This window comes from Tasmannia lanceolata, unplaced genomic scaffold (assembly GCF_043159265.1).
Source record: "Tasmannia lanceolata isolate RefF3 unplaced genomic scaffold, GAP_Taslan_0.1 ptg000008l, whole genome shotgun sequence".
Classification (NCBI taxonomy): domain Eukaryota; kingdom Viridiplantae; phylum Streptophyta; class Magnoliopsida; order Canellales; family Winteraceae; genus Tasmannia; species Tasmannia lanceolata.
In genome coordinates, this window is record NW_027518685.1 from 13,688,057 (window position 1) to 13,715,472 (window position 27,416).

Sequence of the window (27,416 nt, forward strand, 5' to 3'; positions counted from 1 at the left end):
GCATCTGACCAACCAGTAAATGCTTCCTTATTATTGGCTACCGTTTCCAAAGAGGATGTGTCATAGATAAGAAATTGCAGCCTTCAAACAATCCTAACCAACCATCCAATGGCTTGCATAATAGCTTGAAAACATACATACAACAAAAATGAGCAATTGTTAATATTTCTGACTAAAATACAACTATCAAATTGGTAAGATTGAAAAAAGGGTGCAATGTTTGGTCCCATTTGTTGGGTATATAGTATAACCCTATTATGTTCTAATATAAGCCCAATAAGATAATGGACCGGTGTAGTGAGCCTACATGGGCTCGAGTCCATTAACCAGTCAATAACCCTAGTGTATCTCTATATATAGGGGCTGGAGGCAACAAACTTGGTATTCCAAACTAGATACCTTCAGTGTAATGCTTTAAGCAGGAGACCCTAATCTCTTCTAACACCATTGACATGTGTACAGTGATCACATATAGCCTATTGCACCACTCTCATCGGAGGATTATAGTCCTTTGATCAAGTATGATGAAAAGATGCCCTTTAAGATATCTTTAAGCCATTGATTTTTTATTGCTTCTTACTAACGAGAACATTGATCAAGTCGAACCTAAACCCATCCTGTGATAGGCAATCACCGTGCACATGCCATGTGTCTCTTGATTGTTTTCGTTCATCAATACGAGATCATCTTGCTACTCGATCTTTTACCCAAAATTACATATGACTCCAACCATTGATTATAATTCTTGTTAAATGTTTGAAGTTTATAAAAAGGCCCCCCCTTTATCATAGATTTTGCTTTGCCAATTTTATTCTTTTTATCCTTTGAATTTTTAAAATCAATCTGACGTCGATTTGATAAAACAATCCTTTATGAGAATAGAGTTTTGCTCATTTATTTTTTAGTCCCACTAAAAAGATTTCTTGGGCTAAATCTGTGTCGATTTTCTACTTTAGATCAACTGACTTTCACTGAAATGTGTTAGTTTTATACTCGATCAGGGATTATAATCTTCACTATATATGTTGGATTAAATTAAGTTACTTTGATCTATGGTCATCCTAGTTGTCGACGATTTGATCTATGCTTATCCTAGTTGTCGATGATCTTAACCTCTGATCGACTTTATATATGTAGTTTTGTCAATATTAGATTGTTTTATATCGATTTAAGATTACGTAATTAATAAAATAGAGTTATAGAGATAACTCTTGTATCTAAATTACTTATAAATCTAAAGAGAGACTTAACACATTTTGTAGGCATTCGGATAAAGAAGCCTCACACTAATCCTGATTGGTAGTGCAAATCAAATCAAGGGTACATATTGAGTTGAGCTTGTTGATCCTGAACATAGTGCTGCCAAAATTGCTTGTACAATTGGGAGCCTTAGCTATGTTCAACAAGTGAATTTAACAAAGCCTTCTAAGTTAAGATTCAGGGTTAAGAATTAGCCATTGTTCAAGCATTGTTTCGAACAAATTGAAGATAAAATGACCTTTCGTAATTCCAACAGCCTTATAAGTTCAAGCTAAATGCGGGTTGTGAGATTTGATATGATGAACTTCCATAGGTGGGAATGAAATTGATGCGTCTTCTTAAACAATGGAAGCTTTCCTATGTGCTAACTGTGACATGCCTAGTTTAAGTTGAAACAACGATGACTGTGGAAAACGCGACAAAAGCAAAGGAGTTGATGGAAGTAGTTCGACGTACAATTTTGAACTGACTTTCAAACAAGCACTTTGATCAATATTCCAAGACAACTAAGACTGGAAAGGAGTTTTAAGATTCATTGAAAAACATCTATGTTGAATAAGAAGTTTTATGTGGTAAAATAAGATAATTTTAAATTTGTGAATGACAAACTGATTTCAACTCAAGTGATTGCGAATGAAATCACACATGAAGTTAACTTGAATGAGAATTTGTATGTTAGAGAACAATTATGTAAAAGATATCATCATCATGGAAGGAGGTTTGACTTAACATTATGCGTAAGAATGAATAAATGGCGATAAATCAGTTGTTGCATTACCTTGGAGTTGAAGACGAAAATCATGTTGTTGGGAAGAAAAGTTAATTTGACAATTCATCAAAAACTCTCCCATCAAAGACAGAAATACGAAACGAACCTGTGGAGGTGAGATTTTTACGTTTTGCTCGCATTTAGTTTTCGGATGAACAGTCTGTTGTGGCGTTGGAAAATCCCAAATGCCTGGGTTCGGTCAGAATTTTTGTAGTTAAAATCCTAAATGTAGAGAAGGTAAAATTGAAGTTTGTTCCAGAATATTTTATGCTTAATGTAGAGGGAGAAATCGAAATGAAAGGTAATACAGTTTTAGAATATTTAATGCAGTAATGGAGATGAGGAAAAAGAGTACACGCATGGGGATGAAATCGAAATGGGGAAGGTGAGGGGTTGAGGGATATTCAAAGGAATGGAAATGAGATTTATTTGGAATAAATAATCTAGCATATTGGGTCTCTTTTCATTTCCATCCCTTTGTTTTACTTCCACTTGTGTTATTAACCTCTTGTGCAGGATGTCAAATGTTCTTCCCAATCAGGGCAATTCGAACACTCTCGATTGGTTGTACAATGATCCAACGACCGAAATCACGCAGACTATGGCCCACCTCTCTCAGGTAGGAGTGAAGACTGAGAATTTCACTCTGGCCACCATTAATGAGGCAGGGTTGACATCTGATCTCTACCTTAAGAAGAGGACGGTTATTACTTCCATCAAGGATGTTGATCTTCTGAACCAAATTTTCGCTGCTTGTATTCGGGAGAAAATAATTGTTCCCGAGTGTTGCCAATACCTGACCAGTCCGACGGGTAGGACGGCCATGGAACAGGCCCAGAAGTTCTTAAAGATCAGGAGGAAGGCAGGTCCTAATAAAACTCCCCAGGATTATTCTTTCGTGAAGGTGCTTGCCATTCAACAACAAGACATGTATGTTGTAATTAAGAATATAAGATCTAACTATAACAAGAGAATTGAGGAGCTGGGTGTGTTGGAAAATGAGAGGGATGAGGCAATCGCTAAAGCCAGTGGCCAAAACGCTCACAAAGAGCCCATCACACCCCTTCAAAATTAGATGATTAATTAATTCAGAAGTATTGATCATTTTGTTCTCTTAGGCTTAGTGCTTGACACTCATATATGAAGAGCCTTGGTTCCCCTTCTCGCTTGTTCTGAGTTAGGGTTGGTTTGTGATCTTATTGTATCATATTTTTCTATATCTAATAAATCGGTGGGGTCCCCATTAAACCCCAGCTTACCCATAAAAAAAATAAAAATAAATACTGGCCAGCCTGTGTGTTCTTTGAGCCAGAGTCGGAGGATCTACGGGATAGAGCATGGAATGTTTACCAGAAAGAGTGTGAGAGTAGGGGTATACCGGGGACGGCCAAGACTGAGGATACTCTGAAGCTTGCCCTGTCCAAATATGGTGAACAGGTGAAGGGGCAGATTCGAACGGAGTTCTGTTCTAGGGAGGATGAGAGGGAGGGATTGGTGGCTTACTTGTGTGAGCGAATTCAGTTCTTTGAGGAAAGATGGGAGATGAAGAAAGTGAAAAACTTTCGTAATTTACTGGCAGCAGTGAGCACAGAGCTGGGTTTTGTGTCTCCCCCTGAAGTAAATGAGGGTGTGGGCGATGGAGAATCAAGAGCTTACGATGCATCTATCACTGTGGCTGCTGGGGAGAAAAATCCCGGTGGTGGCAAAGGTCAAGGTGGGACTCAGACAACACTTCGAGTTCTTTTTTTTTTTTTTTTTTGATGGGTAAGCTGGGGTTAGGCAGGGGTTAGGCAGGACCCCGACCAGATATATTAATAAAGACAACAAAAGAGATTACATGAAGCTCGAGAACAAACCCCATAACATAGAGGGGAAAACAAAGGAAAATACAAGCCAAAACAAACATAAGGCCCCACAAGAAAACAGACCCAAAGATAAGGGAAAACAGAAACTACAACACCATACAACTGAACTCATGAAAAGAAATCAGCGCTCTAATCACAGAGAGATTGATCAGCCTAATCACAAGCTCCTCCCAAGGGATAGTTTGGAGAGGGAAGGAATGCCACAGGTTGGCGGGGAGTGGAAGACAAGGAAGGGCGACTTGCCTTTCTTCCTACAAACATTTTGCCATGGTCCCTGATATGAATTTGGAGAGCTTTCATCTTGAACAACTTGATGCTGAAAGCCATCAATAGAGGGAGGCGGATCAGAGTCAGGGACATCGAGATCAGCAAACCGATTGCCATGAACAGGGAGATGGGGAGGGGTAACCTTGGGGCCAATGGGCATCCCAATTGAGTGCATTCTTTCCGGCTCACGCTGGATGGAAGAAGAGTTGGAACCTGTAATTTTTCCTTTAGCAGCGCGACTAGGACATTCGAATCATCCTTTTCCTTTTGTTTGCATTTCCAGATTTGTCTTGAAGACTTGTTGTAGCTTCTCTGATTTTCAATATAGAGGTTGCAACTATCTATCCCGTGGCTAAAATCTCTGCAATTTATGCAAGCGGAAGGCTTCCAATCATATTCCACTGGTTGGATATGAGTCCCATCGGGAGTCTCTATTTTGATAGAGTCTGGGAGCTTCTTATCTACACTTACCTCAACACAAACACGAGCGTACATAAGCCGAGATGCTTCAGCTGTGTGGGAGTCCATATACAATGGTCTCCCAAATCGGCTAGCTATTTTGCTTAGCCCTCTGCGAGTTCATAATTTTAGGTGCAGACCCGGAAACCTTATCCAAATTGGGATCTCCGTCAGCTTGATTCTCTCCATCTTCGATTCCGGGGTCCATTTTTGAGGGACCAGAACTTTACCACCATACGTGGTGGGAGGAACCTCAAGAACCTTGGTGTAATCCTCCCCATTGAGGAATTTAAAAAGGAAGAACCCATTGTTGAGAGCAAAAATGTTGAAATCCCCTCTTAGATTCCATTTCCTGTGAAGAAATTCTTTAAGAGCAATGAAGTATGGTTTTCTCCCAGGGAAATATCCAACCGGGCAATTACTTCACTTATCTTCAACTTCCTCAATATCGTCATCCTTGAGAACCACTTTTTCTTCATCCTCACTGAGATCCTCTTGATCAAAATGGTCAAGGTTTGTGGGAATTGGGACCAAAGGCTGGGGAGCAAAAAGGTTTTTCCAAGGGTTAATAGGAGCCTTAGGGGCCTGGTTTGAGGGAAGAGATGAGGGCTGCTGGTGAAGATTAGGAGCAGACACAGGGCCTCCCTTTTCTGGTACTTCGAGTTCTACGGCCAAGGGGAAAGCAAATTTCAGGCTATGGGCAGGGTCTCCATCTACATGCAGCCAAATGGGCCAAAACCAAGGGGGCTGATAGTAAGTAAGCATTAAGTGATTAGAGAAGCGGAGAGATGGGTGACTGGAAGAGGGAGGGCCTCCAAGATGTAGGAATTCTATATAATTTCTAATGTGGCAAAACACTGATCCACCTCCTCTGAGTATTTTGTTTAGTCATTGCTTAACAATCAGACTGTCTTAATGTCCAGTTTAAATATATGTTTGCCATGTGAATATGTGAAGGAAAACAAGGATATTGTAAAAGTACATTCGTATAGCTGCAGCTAAAACGAAGACCCAGTAGAAGCCTGATGGGAACCAAGGTTTTAAATTTGAGGGCCAAAACTGAAGAGTTCCGAGACCGAAATTGTCGAAATCAAGAAAACTACATTTCGAGCACTTCTACCAAATTTCGGGATTTCGGCTAAAATTTCAGTTTCGGTGAGGACTGAAATTTAAAACCTTGATGCGAACCACTGCCACACTCACACTACTCTGAAATGATATATAGAACCCATCCAATTGACATGGGACCCATTGCTTCCTATATTGATGATCTCGATTGTTCATTCATTCGCAGCGTAGTTAGGTGTGTTAAACATGACTACATGAGGTGCATATCTCCGTATAAAGATTTGAGAATGGGCCTAAAAAATCATACGCCCATGTTTTAAATTGAAATAAACAAAGTCTTAGGGGCTATGTTCAATCACAAAATATTCTATAGAATATTTGTGGGGTCACAAAATATGTTAAACATGGGTTGTAGTGGGAGAAACTTGAGAGTGAGTGGAGCATGAAATGATGAAAGCACCAAACATGCTCTTAAAAACCAAAGCCGATTCTAAATAGATATATTTTCACATAGTCCCACCTGCTTAATTCTCTCTTCTTCATCTTTCTCTGCCATATAGCATAATTCGACCCACGATTATTCCATTGAATAATTTTTCATGCTAGTCAGACATGGCCTTGGGATAGAATCTTCGTTAAGATACATTTCAACTTAAGCAAATCAAGTGTCTCCGAGTCGATAAGACCATGGTTTTAAGTTTCGACCGAAATCCGAAATTTTGGATTTTGATGGAGACCGACACCCGAAATCAGTGATACCCGAAATGGTATTTTATTTCGGCCGAAATTTCACCCAAAAATCTGTTTTTTTAATTAAATTAATATTTAACCGAAATTTCGACCGAAATTATATCAAATAAAATAGTCTTTTATTGGTTTCGGCAGGTCTGAAACCCGTACCGAAACCAAAATTTTAAACCATGGATAAGACTGCCTTCATTTTTTTTGTTGTGGGGGGGGGGGGGGGGGGGGGGATTTTATAATTGGCTGGAGATAAGACTGCCTTCATTTTTATTTTTTTGGGGATTTTATAATTGGCTGCTGACGTTGGCATTGCCATATTTTGATAATTGAACCAACTCAGCTTGCCTTTTATTATATAAACAACTGAAAAAGTATTACAGTTCCCCAAAACCTCTCACAACCCAGTTAAAAAAGAAAAGAAGAGCTGAGTTTTGCAATTATTCAAACAAGGCAGTGCTAATATCAGTAGTCTTATCATTTTATCAAAAAATAATAATTATACCATTAAAAAGGGATTTGAAAGGGAAAAGGGAGCCTTTGTGGCTGCTCTCACATGCAACAGTCCAAACATGAAATGCCTTCTGCGATGCCCCCTAGCAAATCCCTAATTAACAATAGGGATTTGCTTAGCCAATTTCGGGGAAAGCCATTTCGAAGCTGGGTTTTGCATGTGAGAACAGAAACAGGCTGACTTTTTTGGCAGATATAGTTTTTATTTTGGCAGACATTGTCTTATTCATTTAATTCATCTGAGGTGGCTCCCTTAGGGCCCGTTTGGATATCCCTTGGATTTGGATTTGGATTTGGAGGTGAATTTGGATTTCCAAAATCCATGGATTTGAAATCAAGAATTTTAAAATTCACAAATTTATAAATAATGCCGTTTCAAAATCCATAGATTTGAAATCAAGAATTTTAAAATTCACAAATTTATAAATAATGCTCGTTTGGATGACGACGTATAGATTTGGATTTCAAATCTAAATTAATTTTTTTTGTTTGGAAGCTCTTTGGATTTGAATTTGAAATCTAACAAAACCACAAAATCCCTAAAATACTTGATATAGGGGCATTTCAGCCATTTTCCATGATTCAAAGGTATTCTAGTCATTTTACCCTGTATGGGGGTGTTTTGATCATTTTTTATGTCATAAGGGTGTTTTAGCCATTTTCCATGACTCAAGGTATTTAGTCATTTTCATCCGGTATAGGTGTATTCCGGTCATTTTGCATGACCTAGGGGTATTCTAGTCATTTTACCTAATATGACGTATTTTTATCATTTTTGTCTCATGAGGGTATTTTTAATCATTTTTCATGTGCCATAGGTCTTTTCACTTGATATAAGGGTATTTCGATAATTTTTCATGATCTTGGGGTGTTTGTCAATTTACCCTATATGAGGTTATTTTGATCATTTTTATGTCATAAGGGTCTTTTAATCATTTTGCACGACTCAAAGGTATTTTGTCATTTTTACCTGGTATAGGTGTATTTCTTGTCATTTTACCTAATATGACGTATTTTTATCATTTTTATCTTATAATGGTATTTTTAGTCATTTTTTATGAGCCATGGGTCATTTTACTTGATCTAGGGTTATTTTAGTAATTTTCCATGATATTAGGTATTCTAGTAATTTTACCCAGTACATGGTTATTTTGATCATTTTTATGTCATAAGGGTATTTTACTCATTTTGCATGACTCGGGGGTATTTTGTCGTTTTTACCTGGTATAGGGGTATTTCGGTCATTTTGCCTGACTCGGGGTTTTTTAGTCATTTTACAAAATACATCTGATCAGTTTTTAATGTCATGTAGATACTTAAGTCATTTAACACTTTTTTGGCATATTTTTGTCATTTTAACCCCTTACCCAAAAAATTACACTAACATGACGAATTTGTAAATCTTGTGGATTTCACTCAAATCCAAATCCAAATCCAAATCCAGATGTCATAAAGGCTTGCCAAACGCCGAATTGGATTTAAAAATCCAAATTCACCTCCAAATCCAAATCCAAGGGGTATCCAAACGGGCCCTTAATTTATATGAGGTATTTGTGATGGCTGAGAGAGGGTGGCTAAATCTCCATGGTTTTCTAGAAAAGATAACAACGTGTTGCACTGTGTATTAACATCACCTAAAGCCTAATTCCTTAACCAACATCAATGAACCAACCACATTTGCTATTCCTACAACATCAACACCATCATCATTGTAGAAACATCCTAAACAGCAAAGCATATGCTTCCTAGCAGAGAAAGAAAAACAAAATGTAGAACAAAACCTGACTAAGCTTGAGATTAAGATGAGGAATCAACCAGTGTGGTTACCTTCTTGAGTAGACCTTTGATTTCGCCCGCCAAGTTTGCTGTCACCTCAGGTGATAATTTCTCTGCATCTTTGTCCCCCGACTCTGCCAATGTTGACATCATCTTCTCAAGGTTCTGTTTTATAAACAAAAGAGGAGTCACAGCCACAGGCTTTGAACTAGGCAGGGGAGCATCAGCCCCATCTACCTCTGTTGAAGGTTGACATATATTGCCTCCATTTTCCAATGCCTTAGAATTAGCCGATAGATATCGCAGTCTGTAACTCGCAACAGCAGAGCCAAAGGCACTGATCTTCTCAGACTTATTGAAGGCCTCTTCTGCATCAGAGCCCCTTGCAAAGACGACCCGAGCACAAGCTGAATCATTCAAAACTTCTGTTTCTGACTCATTCAAGACACCAAACTTTCTGAAATTCTTGATCAGATCATCTTTCGAAGGGAAAGCAAAACCCGGTGCGAATGTTAGAAGAAGAGCCGCCGGGCTTTCTGATGGGTTTTCTCCATTGGATTCCTTATGGTTCATCTTAACATGTGAATTGCGAGCAGCGCTTTTGAGCGATCCTTTGAACCTCTTTTTAGGACGCTGTAAGCTCCCTTCATCCTTCTTTTGGCTTTCTGCTGGGCTTCCTCCAATGGCTTCCTTATGGTTTATCTGAGCAGCTGAATTGCTAGTAGCACTTTTGAGTAAGCCTTTCAACTTCTTTTTAGGACTCTGTGAACTCCCTTCATCCTTCCTTTGGGTTTCTGCTGGGCTTTCTCCACTGGCTTTCTCATGGTTTATCTTAACCGCTAAATTACGAGCAGCACGTTTGAGTGAGCCTGTAAACTTCTTTTTAGGACTGTATGGACTCCCCTCATCCTTCCCTTCCATTTTCTTCTGTCCACGTTCATTTTTGGATTGGTCAGTCTCACCATGAGAAACTTTTTCTGCCGAGCTGTGCTCAACAGCTGAGGATTTTCTTTTCTTCTGTCCAGATTTACCTTCAGATAGGTCAGTTCCAGCATAAGAATATTTCCCCGATGAGTTAGGTTCAATGGCTGAGGATTTTCTCTCTTTAGCGCCTGAACCATGCAGATATTTCTTGTATGTCTCATAGTCAGAGCCATTAAGATATGACGAGCTTCTAAATCTAGTGAAGAAAGCCTTCACTGAGCTGGGAGAATGGCCACCCTTCAGATATTGAGTATTACGGGCAGTAGAGCGAAATTCCAAAAGCATTTTATCTGCGAATGCATCATCCATTGCAAGTCGAAATCTCTTTTGATTCACTTTCGGTGTTGGGGGGCTTGAGACACCAGGTGGTTTTTGTCCAACACCGACTTCCTTCGTAATTTTCTTCTGAACCATCTCACCACTAGAATTTATGGTTGGAGACAACCCAGTAAGCTGGCCTGCGATCCTGCTGATCGACTCTCCAACCCGGGAAACCATTGAAGCCTTCGACATTTCTGTTTCAGTGTGTTTCGGGCCTGAGATCCTGTCAATCGACTCTCCAGCCCGAGAAACCTTTTTAACCTTCGATACTTCTGTTTCAGCATGTACCGGGGAGATTGTTTTCTTAGATCCACCTAGTGAAATGTAGGGATATGATAAATACTTACTCCTCTTACGTTCCCTTGACGAAGAGAGTACTGTTCCTTCTTCACCCCCTACACCTTCATTCACAACGTCAAAAGTCTCAGTCTTCTCCGCCGTTGCAGGAGACGCCAAATTCTCGGTCCTCTTTCGCTTCTTGGACAACGAAGCAGATTTAGCAGCCACCCCTTCTTCAACCACAACACTGTCATTTTTAACATCAACAAACTTGCTCGATTCCACAGCACTGTCATTTTTAACATCAACATCCTTGCTCTTCGAAATTGAGCAAGGAGATGCAAAATGCCTGGTCTTCTTTGGCTTCCTGGATGGTAAAGCCTGATTACCTGGGACTGTTCCTTCATCAGCCGCATCACTGCTATCATTTTCGACCTCGGACTCCATCTTCTCACCCATAAGTTCAGCCATGCTTCTCTGCTTCTTTCTCTGATAAATCTTATCCTCTGAAAACAGTGGCTCATTCTGAGATGAGTTTTGACAGCTTTTATCAACCTCAGAGGCCACTGATGAAGTAAGCAAGTCTTCTTCAGCTGGGCAAGGGGTTAGCTCATTCGTCTGACCATTGAAATTGGAATTATCAGGTAAAATATTTTCCCCATTGTCTTTGAGACCGGTAATTCCCCCATCATGATGGTACTTAGGCAATACGCCATATCCCTTTGCACCGTAGAATGCAGACAACCTACTCTTCATCACACTAAGTTCAAGAATATCACTTATAGAAACAACCTGTGCGATACCTCTGAGATGCACAAGAAAGTTTTCAGGTTGAAATTCAGTGATAGAGAGCTCATCAATCCTGCACTTAGGGGCTACTACTCCTTCCCTTATCCCTGCATTTGCGACAAAAGGTCTAGCAAGTACAGACTGAGCTTTCTCTGCTACACAAGAACAAGTCATCTCCAATACTAAACACTTACCAAACTCATCCAAAGCCTCCTCCACAGCACTAAGAAAGCTTTTAGAAGTGCTCTGCTTTGACATCGGTTCAAAGTCCTCACGGAAAGGTTTTAACTGAGACGGGTAAGACCAAGCAAAAGTGCCTTCCCCAAAATATGCCACCAGGAGGCGGTTCCTGCGACGATACTTTCCAGCACACTCTGATGCTTCTGATGGATCATAGACTTGTCCAGGCCACCAAGGGTGGCTCTTAATTTTACCCCACACAAAATCACCTACAGAGAACTGATGTTCTTGAGAATCTGTCTCCTCATCTGTCTCCTCCTCCTCCTCTACTTCTACTTTCTCCTCCTCCACTGCCACCTCTTGTTTTTTTTCTACAGTGCCATCCATCAAAACATCAGCACCCATACTCTTATTTGCATCCACACCTACTTGAACCTTGGCCTCTGAATCTATCTGTGCACCCATATACCGACTAATGGATTGTGATACACCATCGCCTCCCTCTTTCCCATTCTTATCAATAACTAAAACTCCTTCAGTAAAAGAAACAGATCCTTCTACATGCTCAATTCCATTCTCACATTTTCTTTCAAGCGAAACATCTGATTTCTCAGCAATCAGCCCTAATTCCTCACCTGCTTCTACTTCAAGATCCCCATTGACCAATGAATAATCCTCTGCAATGTCGCCAATCCCATCGCTCTTTTTCTCATCAAGCACTGAAACTATCTCTGCAATTGGAGCATTTTGTTCTGTAGGCTTGATTCCATTACCCTGACAACCCTTAATCAAAATCTCCCCAATCTCAACTTGGGTTCTTTCTAAAAGAACCCTATCTGTCAATGAAGAATCCCCAGCGCCATTGTCAGCACTACCATTTCCATTCTCAAAGAGCACGACTTCCTCAGCAAAAACCCTAGCTCCATTATCATGATTCCCCAAAACCACATTCTCCGAAACCCCCATCAACGAAGAATCCGTTACTACAGAATCGATTACAACCTCCTCCAATAAAACCCTAATTCCATTATCTTGAATCCCCACAATCGGAATCTCCGAAACCCTAATTTCATTATCTAGAGTTTTAACTACTGCAACACCATCCGAAACCCTAATTTCATTATCTTGAATTGCTGAGTTAAACCCTTTTTCAGCCTCCATCCCTATTGGATCGGACGAACAAGAAACCCTAACGACGGCCTCATCGGGCCCCACAGGGATTTCTAGGGTTTGAGCAAGAGTAGAATCCTCCGCTAGGGTTTCCATTTACGGAAATTTTTCTAGGGTTGCATCAAAAGGGTTTTCTTCTACCTGTATTTTGAAGCTGAAATGGACATTTCTAGGTTTCAGAGATTATTTTTCATGGAGAAATTTCAAGAGAAAAGGAAGTAAAAAAGAAAAAGAGACGAGAGAAAGAAAAAAGATACCTGGAAATGAAATTTCTAGGGTTTTCTTTTTCTTCAGCGTTTTGGTGCTGATTGATATTTTTGGAAAACCTGCGAGGAAATGAACCGACGAAGAGGAAAAGGAGGGAGAGTGCGTTTTTTTTATAACGTCGCGAAGCTGAAATGGACTTTTCGGAATCATTTATCGGGAAAAAATGAATTTATCGCAAATATCTCGGAGAATATCCATACGTTCCAAAAATAAATGCGCGCTTAGTTGGTTTTTGTCACTGCTGACACGTGGCAGCTTTTAATGTTGCTTCCAAAAAGCTTAGGAAAAATTGCAAATGGGAGACACCAAAATACGAGAATTGCCGACAGGGGACACTCTACTGAAAAATATGATTTAACAACTGTAACCTAAAAACAGGGTTATCAAATCTCGCCTGTTCATATCAATTTCTCAACAGGGTTATTGAGTCATATCTTTCGTTCTTTGAATATGTTGAGTCATACCACGGTGATGTGCAGCCAATGGGAGAGCCCTTTCAGCTCTTTTTTGCAAGGCCTCGCTTCGGTCTAGAATTCCTCTATTTGAAAATGTAATTTCTTTAAAAACTTGCCCTGAAAATTGAGTTTTTTTAGGCCATATTCGGCAGTCATAATTTTTTTTCCATAATATATTAGTTACCCAACGGACAATGGTGAGGTAGGGGGAAAAACAAGGGAAAAAATATACTCAAAACATAATTTATTTCCCCTTGCTTTTATCCATTTCTCACCCTCCCTCTCAACTCTCTCCTCCTACACTTCTCACAAGGGGTGCAACTCGGGTATGTTGTTTAGAATTCGGGTTGAGTTTTACCATAGAATGAGGTCGGGTCGGGTTAATTCTAATTCATTTTTTAGCAAAAATTCAACCCGACCCTACCCAAATTGCACCCTCCTACTTCTCACACCTCAAACTACTTAATAAATTTACATGGCTTTTGAGCTTCTATTTTTTTTTTCTTCTCTCAAACAATGTGTATATTTACATTTTCAATGCACCTTAAGGAGTGCCCGTTAACTAAACCTAATAAGAAGATTTAGATACTTTGTTTATTTTCAATGCACCTTAACAAAACCTACTAAGAAGAAGAAAGTGTAATAATGAAAAGATGGAGTGCAGATATCAATTGCCATTTTTTTCAATGAAAGTATTTACATCCAAAAGGTGAATCTCAAGAGATATGGTGTTTTGTTCCTAAAATTCATGACCTCGTGTGGATGCCTGAGTTAGGCTGTGGATGTTGCTGGAGACGGCTGTAGGTGAGGATTTATGTTGGGTGCCTTTGTGATTTTCACGGTCGGGCATCATATAAAAACTCCTATAAGAGATAGAGGTACTTTGGTTATTTTATGAAATATAAATATTTTGCTCGTTTTTCATGAGGCACGAGTATCACTGTACTTTAGTTATTTTATGAAATACCAATTTATTTAGGGCGATGATATTGTCACCCCCCCTAAATTACGCATTCGCTCCCCTTTTGGCTTGATTTGACGTCAAAAAGCATTAATAAGGGGGGCGAATGCGTACGCAGGGGGGGTGACAATATCATCGCCCTTTATTTATTTTATCATTTTTCTTAAGATATAGATACTTTGTTTATTTTTCAAGAGATAGGTTTTTTGATAATTTTGCATGAGATATGGGTATTTTTGTCATTGTCCATTCGAAACTGCTATTTTTATTATTTTTACGAGGCATGGGCACTTTGGTTACTTTCTACGAGATACATTTTAGTCATTTTCTAGGAGAACTTTGGTCAATTTCTTTTAGATGAAGGTAATTAGGGCCATTTACTATAAGGGGTATTCTGTTATTTTCTTTAGATAAAAGTAACAAGGTCATTTTCCCATGAGGGGTATTTTATTATTTTCTTTAGATAGAGGTACCTAGGTCATTTTTCCATGAGGGGTCACATTTTCCATGAGATAGTGATAGCTTTGTTCAGATGAAATTCCCCACCACCTATTTATCCTGAATTACTCTGATGATGAGAGTAAAATGTCTCAGTTCGAGTGAAAATTGGGGGGGAGGAATATACACTTTTTTGATAGGCAGAGGAATATACATTAGGGATTTTTATATCTGCAAGACCTGTTTTGATAATAGGACGAACGATCTTGTTTTAAGCTTTTTTTTAACAGTTCTCAAAAAGTTCTCAGCAGCCGGATGTACATAATATACATGTAGAAGGAATATACATTGTCATTTCTCTACTTTCATTTTCCCTTGATTTGAGAGGAATGTTAAACAGTATAAAACAGCTTCCTCTGGAAGGACTGCCATGTGAATAGTAGAGGACAACCAATTGTAAGGGTCTGTCTGGATGCACCAAATTTCGGATTTCGATGAATACCGAAATCAAAATCGGCAATACCCGAAATCTTACAATATTACGACCGAAATTTCGGTCCGAAAAATTTAAGGAATTTCACAAGAAATATGGATTTTATTCAATATTTAATATTATCCTGAAATTTCAGCCGAAATTACCGGCCGCAATTTTGTACGAGATACAATATAGTTTATTTCATTTCATTAGCTTTCGGCCTAAATTTCAGTTTCAGTGAGGACAGAAACAAATTCCGAAACCGAAATTTGAAACCACGATTCCTATGATCATGATCAATTAATCATGATGGATAATCCTAACCGCTTGATCTTGGCATGGAGCGGTCAACCTTTCTAAAGAAAAAGTAGGGAATGGTTCTCAAAATGGCCCACCAGATCAACAAATTTTGATCAGTACCCACAAATCCCAATGTGTTACGGCTGCAAACAGAATATACAGAAAAGGGAATGCATTTCGTTAGGAAAATGCATCCTTGGTTCACTGTCTCCACACTGCAGAAAAATTGGTAAAGTTGATCCGGTGTGGTAGCCCGAAAATTGGAAGAAATGCATCAGGAGTTTCATTAAGTAGGCTGCAAAAATCTTGTTTCATGAAGAACTCTTTGACAAGCTACATAGAATAAAAGAGCCAGGGACTACTTAAATCTAAGATGACATCTCCAAGAGACTGAAAATCCTCACTAGTCCTGCTTGAAAGTTGAAACTCTCAAGTCTTCCGCGGGTGTCATAATCACGCCCCACTCCTGAATATCATTGATATTGGATTGGAACACCTAAACAGAAAGTGAAATCCAGAGAAAATTTCATGTTGATCAACCACAAAAATCGACTATCTTAGGCCCTATTGGTTTAAGATTATGACAACTGATTGTGAGCGCTAACCGACTTTGAGTCCACAATCGGTTTGGCACTCACAATCGGTTGTCATAATCTTAAACCAACAGGGCCTTCGAAAAAAAAGAGGGAAATCAATTGAGTATAATCTCGTTTATCTGATTACAGTACTAAATAAACCACAAACAGGTGTAGTAAAATCATTTGGCAGAAACTGTTAGCATCACATACATTAGAATATCACAATCACACAGACATGACAAATCAACTCGAGACGAGAAACAGGTTTTCCATTGACTAAGAAAAGACTCCTCTGCCTCTTGACATACTCTAATTGAAATTCGAGAATTGTCAGCCATCTGTAATCCATATGCAGAACCTTAATTCATTTAACACTGAAGAAAGAAGCATAAAATCCAGTCAAGAAAAGCCATGGGTGTAACAATTACGTTTAGAGTCTTTCTTTTTTATACAAAGCCACTCGGTCTCCTTGGAGTTATTAAATCGGAAGAGACAGAGCTGATGCAGCATCCCAGGGCTCTTCGTCTGTAAGAATACTCCAGGTTAAATTTATCCTTCCGCTTCATCCTATTCTATCAACAGATGCAAATACCATGGAATACCATACTTGCATCCCATTCAATTGTTAATATGGGCAGCATTTCCATTGGCACTCATTAAGGTACTCAGACAAGTTTTCTCAATCAATCCTAGGAATATAGCTTAGCTAACACCAACTAAAATGAAAAACGATCAGTGTCAGAGAAACTTATCCTTTGTTCATCTTACTTGAATTTGAAAGCTGTTCCAATAATATTAACTACAGAAAAGTGTATACGATCTACACAACAAAGCTTACTGTTTGTGACTTTGTGTTATCATTAACGGAAGGACAATGACTTTGTTCTCCAAAAATTTCTGCAGAATCTATCCCATAAAGCTTAGATTACGTGTAATGGGGACTGCTGGGCAGGTATTAGTACATGCCAAATACACAAGTCAGTTCTATCGACTGATAACTTGTCTTTTGATGTCAAAGTAGCTGCACGCCAGCTGTCACTTTTCCTGGAAGATGGAGACAACCGTTATCTTTAAACAAGGGAACGTGTACAATTCAAAGCGGAAAAAGGCAGTTATCACAAGTTCCCTTTTAAAGAACCTGAACAGTAGTGAGCCACTATGGATAAAAAGCTATAAAAAGGAATGACCACATCAAAAGAAGAGGTCCCAAAACCAATATATCAAACATTTCTTAGCATTTATCTTTATCTTTACTTTTCTGCACCGTACCTTTACTTTTTAGTAGCTGTAGCACATCTCTTAAATTAAAAACACGAAGGAATGGATTAATCTTCTCAAGTGAGCATTTCTCTTCAATTCCCTATCCCTTGCACTGGCAATTGTTTGTGTTGTTTTGTTAAAGAGTTAATCAGATACATGTTGACCTTGAGTCGTTTCTATTCGGCGTGCATCGACGCTGTTGTTTGCGTTCTGTGCGCATCGACGCTTAACGTGGGTCGTTCACGTTCTGCGTGTGTCGACCTGCCGTTCACATTCTGCATGCGTCGACATTCGAAGCTACCACTTCGGCATTGCTTCGTTCCAGAAAAGTGTTCTCTCTCTCTCTCTCTCTCTCTCTCTCTCTCTCTCTCTCTCAGAAAGCCATTAGAGCCTAAGGAAGAAGTGGCATTACCCTCTTCTCAATCGCCTGAAATCCAATCCTAGGGGACGGAAATCGGTCAACTACCCCTAGAATTGAATTGGATTGTTTTATAAAATTGGCACGCCCACGCATTCATCACAGACGACACACTAACAAACCACTCGCACTGACCAGGGTAAACCGAGAATCAAACAGAATCCTACTTATTCATAAAAACTCAAGATGGATCACAATCTATCATCAAAATATGTTTGGCAAAATCTCCAACGTTCATAGAGAAGCAACTTCCAGGTCACCTTTTCTTCTCAAAATACACTGATTATATGCAATTTTTGAATCCGACCATGCATGGCTGCCCACCCGAAGGTATATACTCTGGGAGGCGCTTGGATCTTTTTTAAACCTTTAAACACTAATTCGAAAGGCTCGAAATCTCACTTAACAGATTGTATCGTAGACGAACCGCCTGCAATTTCTTAGGATGGTGGCATGTGGAATCCATCTTTGTTTGTCATGATAGCAGAAAAGCTCGAATACAATTTAGATAAAGATGTCAATAAAAAAAAGGCCGATTTATCAAAATGCCCTTATATACAGTAAACTTTTCCAAATTGACAACAATGATAGGGCAGAAATCAGAAACGCCACACCATTCAAAAAAAAAAAAAATCAGACATCAGAAATGCCACTTCTGCTCCAGCGAGATCAAGAAGTAGAGTGAACTGAGCACCGCATCCCAATTCCCAACAAGTACAGAAGAACAGTCAAAGTTGATCAGATTAAATAAAACAGACCCAATAATTATTCCTTTCCAACCTAACATCTCTCACCTGTTACAGTCACATTACTCGTCTTGAGGGCATTTCAGCAAATATCAGTGGTACATAAATTAATCACTAATAGTATACTACAAACAAGCTCTACCTTATATCTTATTCTGGGTTGAGGGCAGTTTAACAAGTTATCTTGGTCCATTTAAAAACTGCAGTACAAGATCAGCACCCAAGCAGTAACAACAGTATGCTCAATGCAATAACATCCCCCAAAATTGCCGAATTAACTAAAATGACCTTACCAACAACATCCTAATCCCACTGCACCAAAAAGCTCAATCTCCCAACCCTCACACCCTACTATGGTAATTGACTAAAATGCCCCTATCAAATGACACACCAAAGCTCAACCTCCCAACCCCCACAACCCACTATGAAGTGAAAGCATTTTTTCACAAATTTGCAAGGGTATTCCAATAATTTCATACCAGATAAGAGAAGCAACCAGAGATAATAATACCCAAAATGAAGAAAACAAAAATTACTGTTAAACTAAAAAAAATACATAAAAATGTCAAATGAAAAAGAAAACAAGAAAAACAGTAAATAACAAACCTCTAAATCGCAACCGTTCTGCTCCCAAACCCTAAACAATGGCAATCTTAGCCCCAACCTCCTCAAGCTTCTTCTTAGCATCCTCAGCCTCTTCCTTAGAAGCGCCCTCCTTGAATTTCTTAGGCAACCCTTCAATTAAATCCTTAGCCTCCTTCAAGGCGAGACTAGTTAGGGAACGAATAACCTTGATAGTAGCAATCCTAGCATTGCTCGGTACCTCCTCAATCACAACATCAAATTCCGTCTTCTCTTCCACGGCGGCCGGACCGGCAGCCTCGGCTCCGGCTCCGGGGGCAACGGCAACTGCCGCAGGTGCAAAGGCGGCCGCGGAAACTCCAAGCTCCTCCTGGAGCCAGTCTACGAGGCCGCGGGCTTCTTCTAGGGTTAGGTTTTTTAGCTCAGTGCCGAGTTTCTCGATTTTTGGAGATGGAGGGGCGGCGGCGAGTAAGGAGGTTTTCCGGCGGGAGGATGAGAGGTTAGGGTTTTTGAAGGGGAATTTTAGGGTTTGGTGTTTGGGGAAGGTGGAAGGGTTTGGAGGATAAGAGGAGGGTGTTGGGGAAGGAGAGATGATAGAGAAAGTTGAGAAAGATGCCGCCATTTTTTTTTTCTCTTTTCTTGTGAGAGGGGAGAATGGAGCGAGACTGATAAGAGTCAGGAGATAGAGGATAGGATAAGGGAGGAAATGTGGGTCTTCCAAATTCCAATCCACCGTTCCAAGGATAAAGGAGATTACTTAAACACCCTTGGGGGGTTTTTTATTCACGACTACTCTGTCCGAGCTCGTGCCAAAATCACCCTTTGAATGATCTCAATAGTTCATTTCACACTATTGTTTTGCTCCTAACATCTTACTAATGTGAGTGAACTTTTCTTAATATCTAATAATGTTCACATTGAACGAAGAATACCCTGTTTCGATTGCAGGAATTTTCTGAAAAAGTTTAGTAAGGAAAAATATTTCTAAATTCTCTACATTTTTTACACAAAAGCAGGGATCTATTCAAGGGCCCTTCTTTAGCCCTTGCATCTATCATTCCTCTGTATTTAATTTTTACCTAATGGGACCTTCAATTTATTATACAGGAAGTCTAAACTGAAGGGGTGAAAGGGCTCTCCCATTAGCCGTTATTATAATATCCCTCCAAATTAACCATGATCGTATCATTTCCCCATAAATTGTAGAATGAAAAAAAAAATTCCTAAGAAAAAGTTTTCCGTCAGAAATATTTTTCTTACAATCCAAACAGAGCCAAAGTTCGGATTGCATGATTGGTGTATCTTTGGGCGATACCAGATTCACAAGGCCCAATCAAATGGACAGTGAGATCATTCATGTGTGGGACCCACATGCTGTGGTGGGGTCATAGACCAAAAATCTTAGTCATCGGACAATCATACCCCTCAAATTTCGCAAGATTGTTGTCTTATTTTGTTTTAACTCTATGAGCTATTGACTTTAGGTACAATGGTTAAGATCTTCCAACAACACTACTCACTTTGTTTTACACTTTTTTCAAAGGAGAAAAAAAATCGGGAATTTCTAGCATCCATCGCAGAAGTCATTTTGCGCCCACCTCGTGAGTGGAGACAACAAAAGCTGTTGGCTGGTGTGACATGCAACAGAGCAGCTGCAAAATGCCTTTTGTGATGGACCCTAGCAAATCCCAAAAAATTCCTTTGTTGACCAGTCTAATTCATTTCACTCCAATCAGGTTTTCCTCAATTTGCCCTGTTCTTACGGAATGCATATCCCCTGGAAATTTTCCGTTTACGATTCTCATTCCCCAGACTAGGAAATGGAAAAGTTGATGATCTTCTCAATGTGCGAAGCACCCATGTAATACTTCATGGTTCACTGCAACATTTCTAGATTTCTTATCCATCTTAATAGTAAGTTTTTTATATGGAGATGTAAAATTATACTACTTAACCTGTTATACTTTTTAATATACCATACTATTATGTAAAAAAATTGAAATTTCAGAATTGATTTAAAATATTTTAGCGAATCCATGAATCTGTATATGTACTGATGCAACATAGAAACACACAAAAATAATAAGTTTATAATTTATTGCCCAAGGAACCCTTAAGTGCCCTCTGTTGTCTTACAACGTGGGGAAAAATTCAAAGCACTGCGTGCAATGCATGAAGAAAAAAAGTACCAGATATGAATGCTAATGGCTGATGATGCTTTGCCCAACTCTAACTGAAGATCCTCATCTAATAGGAGCTGATTCATATCGACAGACGCAGTCATATATGTTTCCCTTAACCAGCTTTTCTGCCAACCTCTGATTCTTCACCATTGCGAGCTGAGAAATGGTTTATTCAAGTTACTAAGAGGACTTTGAAATCTATTAAAAGACAACCCCAAAACCATAGGATCTTACCTTTAGAGCATCACATCTAAAACGGACATTGAAGTTGGTATGAAGAGCACGGCCCATCCCCTCCAAGATAATCTGCAGCATATGAAAACCGGCCACAATGCAAGGACAGATTAGTTCACTATCAGCATATCTAGTAATTTGAAATTTTCAAGTACAAAAAAAGAAAAAAAGGGTCTTATGCAGTGGAAAATTCAGATATATCTAGTTGTGTAGCTGCAACTCTAGAAACAACGATGGAATTGAAGATAAGGAAAATGCAAATCTTAGATGAGATTCTGAAAATGTGAATTTTATATACCAGATCTGCATCTTTTGCGGCAGCAGCGAGCTCTGAGCTGACCTGTCGAAAGTCAATGCATGGGCTCCCACACCCATTCTCAACAACCATTAATGGAACTGATGCCGACTTTTGTTTGGAACCGTCCTGAATATTTATCATTGCATCTACAAGTAGTCCTCCGGCTTCAGCCGCTTTGCGAAGGATATCGCAATGCTGTGGAGATTAGAACAGCAGAAATTGATCAAGATATACAGCAGAATTGAATCAAACGGCTAAAACAAAAGGGGGCGTCGAATGAACGTTCTCAAGAGAGGCTCTATATTAATTCATCATGTTCAATGATACAATTAAAATATGAGAGGAATTGATATGTGAGCATGTAAATTTCGGTCACGACCTTTGCAGCCTCAGCTACAATCTCGGGAAGTTCCATTGCAGTCACGTCATTTAATGCGGGCAAGGAATTGGCGACCAGAACAACCTGCACGTAAAAAGCTCATTTAGTTATCCACTAAATTTTTTTATTCCATAGCATCATCACAATGACATTTTTTAGTTATCCACTAAAATCTTTATTGCATTTGCAGCAGTAGGAAAAAGAGAAAGCAGTGTCTAGGAGTGTGGTGTAGAAAACAATAAAAACCGAAAAAATTTGCGAAAATATCAATTCAATTCCAAACATTGCCACCGAAAGAAACTAAAGGAAGAAATACTTTTTAATTCACCAATAGATGTCTAGGAGTGTGGTGTCGCACAGCCAAAAAACAGAAAGTAGAAGCAATCAGGTAACATGTTTTAAGTAGGGCCTATCTGTACAGTTGTCATAAATTATAGGGTCAATTATAAACACATACACCATTTCAAAAAAAAAATTATAAACACATACAGATGCATTTACATTTTTCATGTATACGTGTTATTTGCATTCCTCGACCATAAATGTTTACCAAACAATGGAAATTCCATGACAGTCTTCAGATGGTAACTCACAAGCTGTGTGATTACAATTTTATCTTATTTAGAATATTTAATGACACTTCAGAAATAAGAGTTGTTGACAATGTTCACGAGCCCTATGTACAAAATGCAAAATGGCATACCTCAGTTCCCCGGCGGAGGAGTTCGCGGGCCAGTGGAAGCATTCCAAGAACAATATCGGCACCCGAATTGTCCACAAAGAGCAATGCTCTTTTATGTACTTTAGGTTTATTGTCTCCAGAACCTAGCATTCTTTCCTTGAAAATGTCAAAATCATCGACCTGAAAGCACAGAAACTTTCAAATGAAGCAATGACGAAAATAAAATTTCTTTACTAACAGAACTAGGAGATCTCCTGACTGGGCAATTCTGATCATAAATATATTGAAATATACTTTTTTTTTATCAAAAATATCTTTGCTTCAACCATTACTTACTTGCCAAGGTCGTTGCATCTTTTTGCGACTCATACGATATATTTCAATAATTGTTCCTTTATGGTAAAGATCCACACAAGCACGTGAACCCCAATCAAAGATATTCGCAGCAAGAACACCTTCAATAAGGGCAAGTAGTCTTGTTTCCTACAGATAAGAGGCTTGGCATAGTTAGAAAATTCTATGAAACAACTATCATACACTCTAGTGAAACAGAGCAGTCTAACTGTATAGTTTGGAATCATCTTCAAGGAACATTTATCTAATAAGAAAATATTTTATGCAAGTTCCTTAATAATTTTAGAGAAGACATCTTAATCCAAACCAGGCTATTGGGAGATCACATCCCGCATCTTGAACTCCACAAATTTAACTTTTCATTCATCTAAAATTGATGATTATCATGTGGCAGGGGAACAAAATTAATTTATTGGAAATACTGCGCATAACTTCTCCAATGATGTCTAAGGCACTACTAGAATACTATCAAATTTAAGATGGAAGCTCTCTTAACAGACGTTAATTCTGTTACACATGCAAAACTGGAAAAACAAATATTTTTTATAACTAACGTATTTTATTAATAAAAAGAAGAAAGGAAATTTGAAGCAAAATCAGTCACAAAGGAATATCTAGATCTATTCACAAAAAAAAAAAAAAAAAGGAATATCAAGTAGAAAATCTGATCCAGGAAGAAAGCCATCCCATGGCCCTAGCCTCCTTTGGGATTGTCCACCTAATCATGTTAACCAAATCATATTCCACTATCGTAGGACAAACCAAGGAGACAAACATCCTAATTCCTTCTACTAGAGCCCTTGACAACACTTCATTACAGTCCTTAATATTATCACACCCGAGCACAACCAATGTTAACAGACCATCATCTCATAGATGCCAATTGGGATGTGGGCAAGAATTATTTAATGGAGTTTGTTAAGTTCCATGAGAGAGAGGTAAGCGAGAGATAAATGTTTCCTTCATTCTGCCTAATCCAAGAAAGGACGAAGTGGATGAGTTGAAGGAATTCAAACTATTGTCTATTGAGGACAATAGGGTTAGGGGACCACATAGAGAGGGATAGTTTTAAAATTTACAGAAAGAAAAAGTCTGACATGCTCTAGAACATGACCATAACTGGAGGATTCCAGTAAAAAGGATTAAAGGATGTAAGATTTTCACACACCTCACTCATATTATCAAGCTCCATCAGAAGGTCATGCAAAACAGCAAGTGATGCCTCATTTTCCCTGCGAAATCAAATAAGGATTTGGGAAGTCAGAACATGTGCGTCCATCATAGGCTGCAAAGCCTTACCTAATTATAGGCATGGTTTTAAATTTTCTGCCGAAATCCGAAACCAAAATTTGACGAAATCCGAAATATCGGGTTTTATGAAATTTCGATCCGAAATTTTAAAATTATAAGAAGAGTAAATAAGTCTCTATAATAGCTCTTTGACTTGAATAATACTAAAGGCAATAATTTGTCTACAACGCACAAGTTCGTTGTATGCTACATTAAAAAAAAAGAACATTCTGGGAGCTTATGAAGAATCTTCGAGAAAGAAATGCCACCGGTCAAAAGAGAAATGCTTCTATAAGCATCTTAAAAAAGAGTAATGTAATGTGTAACTAACCTCTGTTTGATGCTTCTATAAACATCAAAAAACTGGAATTCTCTCAAGCATTCTTCCCTTAGCTCCAAAAGATTTGCCAATCCTAACTTTCCATAAGCAGCAGGCTCTTCCATCAACCTACATTAACATTTTAGATACTCAAGCATTTTAACAAATGAATGATAACCAACCAAATAGAAACATATTTGATATGAATCTAAAGAATTCATTCTCCATAGCAACCACAACATTACAGGGGATTCAATGAAACAGAATTATCACAAACAATTTGCAGATAACAACTGTGGCCTTACAGCACTCTGCAAGGGGTAAGTTGGCCTCATTAAAGTATGAATAATAAAACCCAAAATGAAAAACAGTTTACACAGCTTGCACATTCAATACACCACATTTCAGGAAATAGGAGTTGAGATATACCAGATAGGCTGGATAGAGAAGGGGTTGAAAAGGATGATTTGGAGATCTATGATTTTTTACCTCCTTAAATGTATTGTTTCATGGTTGTTCTTTAGTTTCTATCTTCTTGGTATTTGACCATCTCTGTCTTTTTCTAATGATACAAATTACCATCAAAAAAGGAGTTGAGATATACCAATCAGTTAACATCAGTTGCCTTTTTCAACTGCTGTAGTATACTGGAAGAATTATGTCAAATTTTCCCTAAATGAAAGAATGCCGGTTCTACTGACTGGCATAGTTTCCAACCTAAATACAAATTCAAAAAACTAGGAAGATGGAGAAACTCTGCGTGGACATGAAAATCTCCATCTCTTAGTAATTCTATGGAGAAAGGGGAGGTTATGGTAGATGAAACACCAGACTGTAGGAACTTCCTGTTCTATTCAGTGTTTCCAACCACGATAAAAGCTTGGACACACAAGGCTCCATCAACAGAGTTATGATGGTAGCTTAATAGATCTGCTAATCTACAAACAGCCAAGTTTTACTAGAGACAGTTGCAGGTATGGGGCATTCCACAGCACCACAGATAGTTGCAAAGAATGACACAACTCTCGATATGGACAAGAACACAAAACAGCTGATGTCCAAATCAATAAGTTCCTAGAGGAGTTATGTTATCATGAGCCCTATATATGGCTTCATTAGTTATTTCATTATGCACATTAGTTTTTTCTGCTGCCAAGGGGCCCTATAGCAAGACTTATTATTCATTATATTATGTAGATGGGGCCTATCTACCATAGGTCATCTATGGATGGTTTTTTTTTTTTGGGTAATTTCTTCAAGTTACGTCATGGGTAAGACTCACATACGAATCTTCAACTCGAGGTCAACACCTTTGAAAGCTTGTGCATTTTTTTCTCTTCTCCATCATCCTCGTCATGAATCACAACTAGACAGTGGGTTTCTACACATGGACAAGATATGAGCGGATCAACAATTCGATGAGTACTCGTAACAATATCCTCCCGGGACTACAGATTACAACAGTCAAGTCAGACGGAAGCAATTATTTGGAATGAGCAGAGTCTACCAGAATGTTTGTCGGCGGACAAGAAACTTAGGATATAAAAATGGTCATATTGTTGAGCCTAATCAGTTGAATCCCGATATGACAAGTGAGCGGTAGAAAAAAAGACCTCAATTTCAATGACTCATTGTTGTTACCCTCAATGCAGCCGGAATCAGCAAGGGTTTTTCTGTTCGTGAGAACAACAAAAGAGATCTGGGACTCTGCTGAAGAAGCATGCTCCTGAGTGGGGAACTTTGCAAAGTTGTGGGAGTTAAAAAAAGAGATGTGCTGTCTTCAACAGGGACTTTTGCAAAGGGTCCTCCCATAAGAGGAACCCCTCTGAGTCGTAGAAGTGTTAACAATTTTGACTCTAATTTTGTAAAAGAGTCCTCCCAGAAGACGAATTCCTTTGAATCATAGAGGTGAACTATTTTGACTCTTCTTTGGCAAAAAGGTCCTCCCAGAAGAGGAAGTCATTTGAGTCGTAGAGGTGTCGACATTTTTTACTCTTCTTTTGTAAAATGATCCTCCGGAACATGAACTCCTTTGAGTCATAGAGAATATTAACAACTTCGCATTTGACTGCTTTTGTAAGGGAGGAGGAACTCCCTTGAGTTATGTTTTTTACTCTTCATTTGTAAAGGATCATCCCAAAAGAGGAACTCCTTTGCTTTTGATTATGCTTTTATAAGAGAGTCCTCCCAAAAGAACCCCCGTGAGTCAAATTTTTTACTCCTTTCGTTTTTTGTAAAAGGTCCTCTCATAAGAGGAACTCCCTTTAGTCATAAATAAAATTACTTCTTGTAAAGGAATATAACTTTCTTCCCGGAGGAAAGAAGACTTCATCTGAGATCTCTCGGATGAGAGGAATCTTCTTCTTCCCGAGAAAGAGAAGTCTTCATCTTATATCTCCCTGAGGAGAAAAACCTTCTTCCTGTTGGAGGGGAAAATTCTTCATCTTGGATCTCCAAGAGGAAAAAATCTTCTCCCTCTTGAAAGAGAGAAGTCTTTATCTTCGATCTCCTGGAGGAGAGAGATCTTCTTCTTGGAGGAAGTTTTCTTTCTTTTCCTGGAGAAAGCATCAAAGATGTATCTTCTTCTTCATGAAGGAAGGCTTTTTCTTCTCAGATCTCCTAGAGGAAAAAACTTTGAAGACGTATCTTCTTCTTCTTCTTCTTAGAGAATGTCTTTTTTCTTTTTGGATCTCCTAGAGGAGAAGGCTTTGAAGATGTATCCTCTACTTCCAAAAGGAAGTCTTTTATTCTTCTTC

General features: G+C 38.8%; 3 protein-coding genes across 4 annotated transcripts in view; all 3 read right to left on the reverse strand.

Annotated features, from left to right (window-relative positions):
* Positions 1–8,566: 8,566 nt before the first annotated feature.
* On the reverse strand, positions 8,567–12,852 carry LOC143884441 (uncharacterized). The gene is made up of 2 exons (XM_077388017.1): positions 12,699–12,852; positions 8,567–12,595 (listed from the first exon to the last, which is right to left on the reverse strand). Exon 2 carries the CDS (start codon positions 12,535–12,537, stop codon positions 8,740–8,742), a length of 3,798 nt encoding a protein of 1,265 aa, XP_077244132.1. The 5' UTR covers positions 12,538–12,595; positions 12,699–12,852; the 3' UTR covers positions 8,567–8,739.
* Positions 12,853–15,452: 2,600 nt separating this feature from the next.
* Positions 15,453–19,613, reverse strand: LOC143884442 (large ribosomal subunit protein bL12c-like). 2 transcript variants are annotated; one of them, XM_077388018.1, is made up of 2 exons: positions 18,946–19,613; positions 15,453–15,833 (listed from the first exon to the last, which is right to left on the reverse strand). In XM_077388018.1, exon 1 carries the CDS (start codon positions 19,541–19,543, stop codon positions 18,977–18,979), a length of 567 nt encoding a protein of 188 aa, XP_077244133.1. In that variant the 5' UTR covers positions 19,544–19,613; the 3' UTR covers positions 15,453–15,833; positions 18,946–18,976. The 2 variants fall into 2 exon arrangements, with proteins under 2 accessions (XP_077244133.1, XP_077244134.1); XM_077388019.1 differs by lacking the exon at positions 15,453–15,833 and adding an exon at positions 16,652–16,959.
* Positions 19,614–20,904: 1,291 nt separating this feature from the next.
* PANK1 (pantothenate kinase 1) overlaps positions 20,905–27,416 on the reverse strand; it is a 31,700-nt gene continuing 25,188 nt past the window's right edge. Inside the window, exons 15-22 of the mRNA XM_077388020.1 lie at positions 24,673–24,789; positions 24,220–24,283; positions 23,034–23,180; positions 22,719–22,877; positions 22,016–22,099; positions 21,637–21,831; positions 21,339–21,410; positions 20,905–21,260 (exon numbers count right to left, since the gene is read on the reverse strand). Coding sequence (XP_077244135.1) covers positions 21,165–21,260; positions 21,339–21,410; positions 21,637–21,831; positions 22,016–22,099; positions 22,719–22,877; positions 23,034–23,180; positions 24,220–24,283; positions 24,673–24,789 — 934 coding nt within the window. The 3' untranslated portion in view covers positions 20,905–21,164. The remainder of the gene's footprint in view (positions 21,261–21,338; positions 21,411–21,636; positions 21,832–22,015; positions 22,100–22,718; positions 22,878–23,033; positions 23,181–24,219; positions 24,284–24,672; positions 24,790–27,416) is intronic.

Coding starts and splice junctions, on each gene's coding strand:
- LOC143884441 (XM_077388017.1), bottom strand. CDS start 12,537: ATGGAAACCCTAGCGGAGGATTCTACTCTTGCTCAAACCCTAGAAATC.
- LOC143884442 (XM_077388018.1), bottom strand. CDS start 19,543: ATGGCGGCATCTTTCTCAACTTTCTCTATCATCTCTCCTTCCCCAACA.